Here is a 1,441-nt window from a genome sequence, read left to right as displayed (position 1 = left end):
GGGATAAGATCTTCCTCAGCAGGTTCTGGAAGGAGTTGTTCAACCTGCAGCAGGTTGACCTACATATGTCCACCAGTTACCATTCTCAAACTGATGGACACTCTGAAGTGGTCAACAAGTGTCTTGAGACTTACCTGAGATGTATGACAGGTGAGAAGCCAAAGGAATGGGCTCAGTGGATACCTTTGGCGGAATGGTGGTACAATACCAATTTTCATTCTTCTGCTCAGAACACTCCCTACCAGATTGTCTATGGTCAATCACCAGCTATTCACTTTCCATATGTCATGGGAGACAGCAGAGTAGCGGCTGTTGATAGAAGCCTGGCTACTAGGGAAGAGCGCATTAAGATGTTGCAATTTCATTTAAAGAGGGCGCAAGACAAAATGAAGGTTCAGTCTGACAAAGGAAGGATTGACAGACAGTTTGTTGTTGGGGATCTGGTTTATGTGAAGATTCAGCATTGAAGGTAAATGTCTGTTGTTTACAGATCTTGTGCTAAGCTCTCCCCTAGGTATTTTGGGCCTTTTCAAGTCATACAAAGGATTGGAGAAGTAGCCTACAAACTGCAACTTCCAGAAACCTCCAAAATACATCTTGTGTTCCATGTGTCTCAACTGAAAAAGCATGAAGGCTCCCCACCAAAGAGTGTGAACATCCCTGAGCTTGATAATTTGCAGCAGCTCATGGCGGAGCCAGTGGCTATTTTGGGTAGGAAGTTGGCTAAGGAGGGCAATGAAGCTACAGTTTATCTCTTAATCCAATGGTCCAACAGTGGACCTGAAGATGCAACATGGGGACCTTATGATGAGATAGCAAAACGCTTTCCAGAATTCAACCTTGAAGCTTGAGGACAAGCTGTTGATAAGGGGGAAGGATTGTAATGAGAAGGAATTGAAAGTAATAAGAAGCAAGAGCTGTCAACAGCTGGAAACAGAATTCCAAACAGAATTGTAGGAATTCTAACAGAATTCTGTTAGAGATTTTTGGCGGGAAAAGTTGTTAGAACTGTCTTTAAAAAAGCTGTTGTGGTTGTTAGATTCATTCATCATTTTTGCTATAATCTCTCTTACTTCTCTCTCTAAACATTCCGCTGTAATCTTTCAATTATCAAAATTAATAAGACGAAACATTCGATTCTTTTCTCTTCATAAGAATCCTATTATTGTATCAGTTTTCCTCGATTATTCCTGGAATTCATATCATTTTGGGAGGCTCATTGCAGAAAGTAATCGAAAAAACAGATTCTGAAAACATGATTTGTGGAGTCATGTATGGAGCATGAAGGCACTATAATATCAATAACGCCTCATGATAGAATTGCAAAAGTTATCACGTATATTTAAGCTCTCTTAAGTCCTATTTTAATTCTTTTAGAACTTATTCTAAGATTATAATAATTAATTTTAATTCACTTTAGGTAATCTTAAAAAGTTAGACC

General features: G+C 39.2%; 1 protein-coding gene across 1 annotated transcript; it reads left to right on the top strand.

The window, feature by feature from the left end:
- The first annotated feature begins 473 nt into the window (after positions 1-473).
- LOC141601852 (uncharacterized) lies at positions 474-851 on the top strand. The gene has a single exon (XM_074422157.1). The coding sequence runs from the start codon at positions 474-476 to the stop codon at positions 849-851; it is 378 nt and encodes a 125-aa protein (XP_074278258.1).
- The last annotated feature ends 590 nt before the right edge of the window (positions 852-1,441 follow it).

The sequence above is a fragment of the Silene latifolia genome, chromosome 9, assembly GCF_048544455.1.
Source record: "Silene latifolia isolate original U9 population chromosome 9, ASM4854445v1, whole genome shotgun sequence".
In the NCBI taxonomy this organism is placed as follows: Eukaryota; Viridiplantae; Streptophyta; class Magnoliopsida; order Caryophyllales; family Caryophyllaceae; genus Silene; species Silene latifolia.
The sequence above is the reverse complement of the archived record's forward strand: the minus strand, read 5'-3'. Positions and strand labels throughout refer to the sequence as shown.

Excerpts from the sequence above, each read along its gene's own strand:
- LOC141601852 (XM_074422157.1), top strand. The coding sequence starts at position 474 with ATGTCTGTTGTTTACAGATCTTGTGCTAAGCTCTCCCCTAGGTATTTT.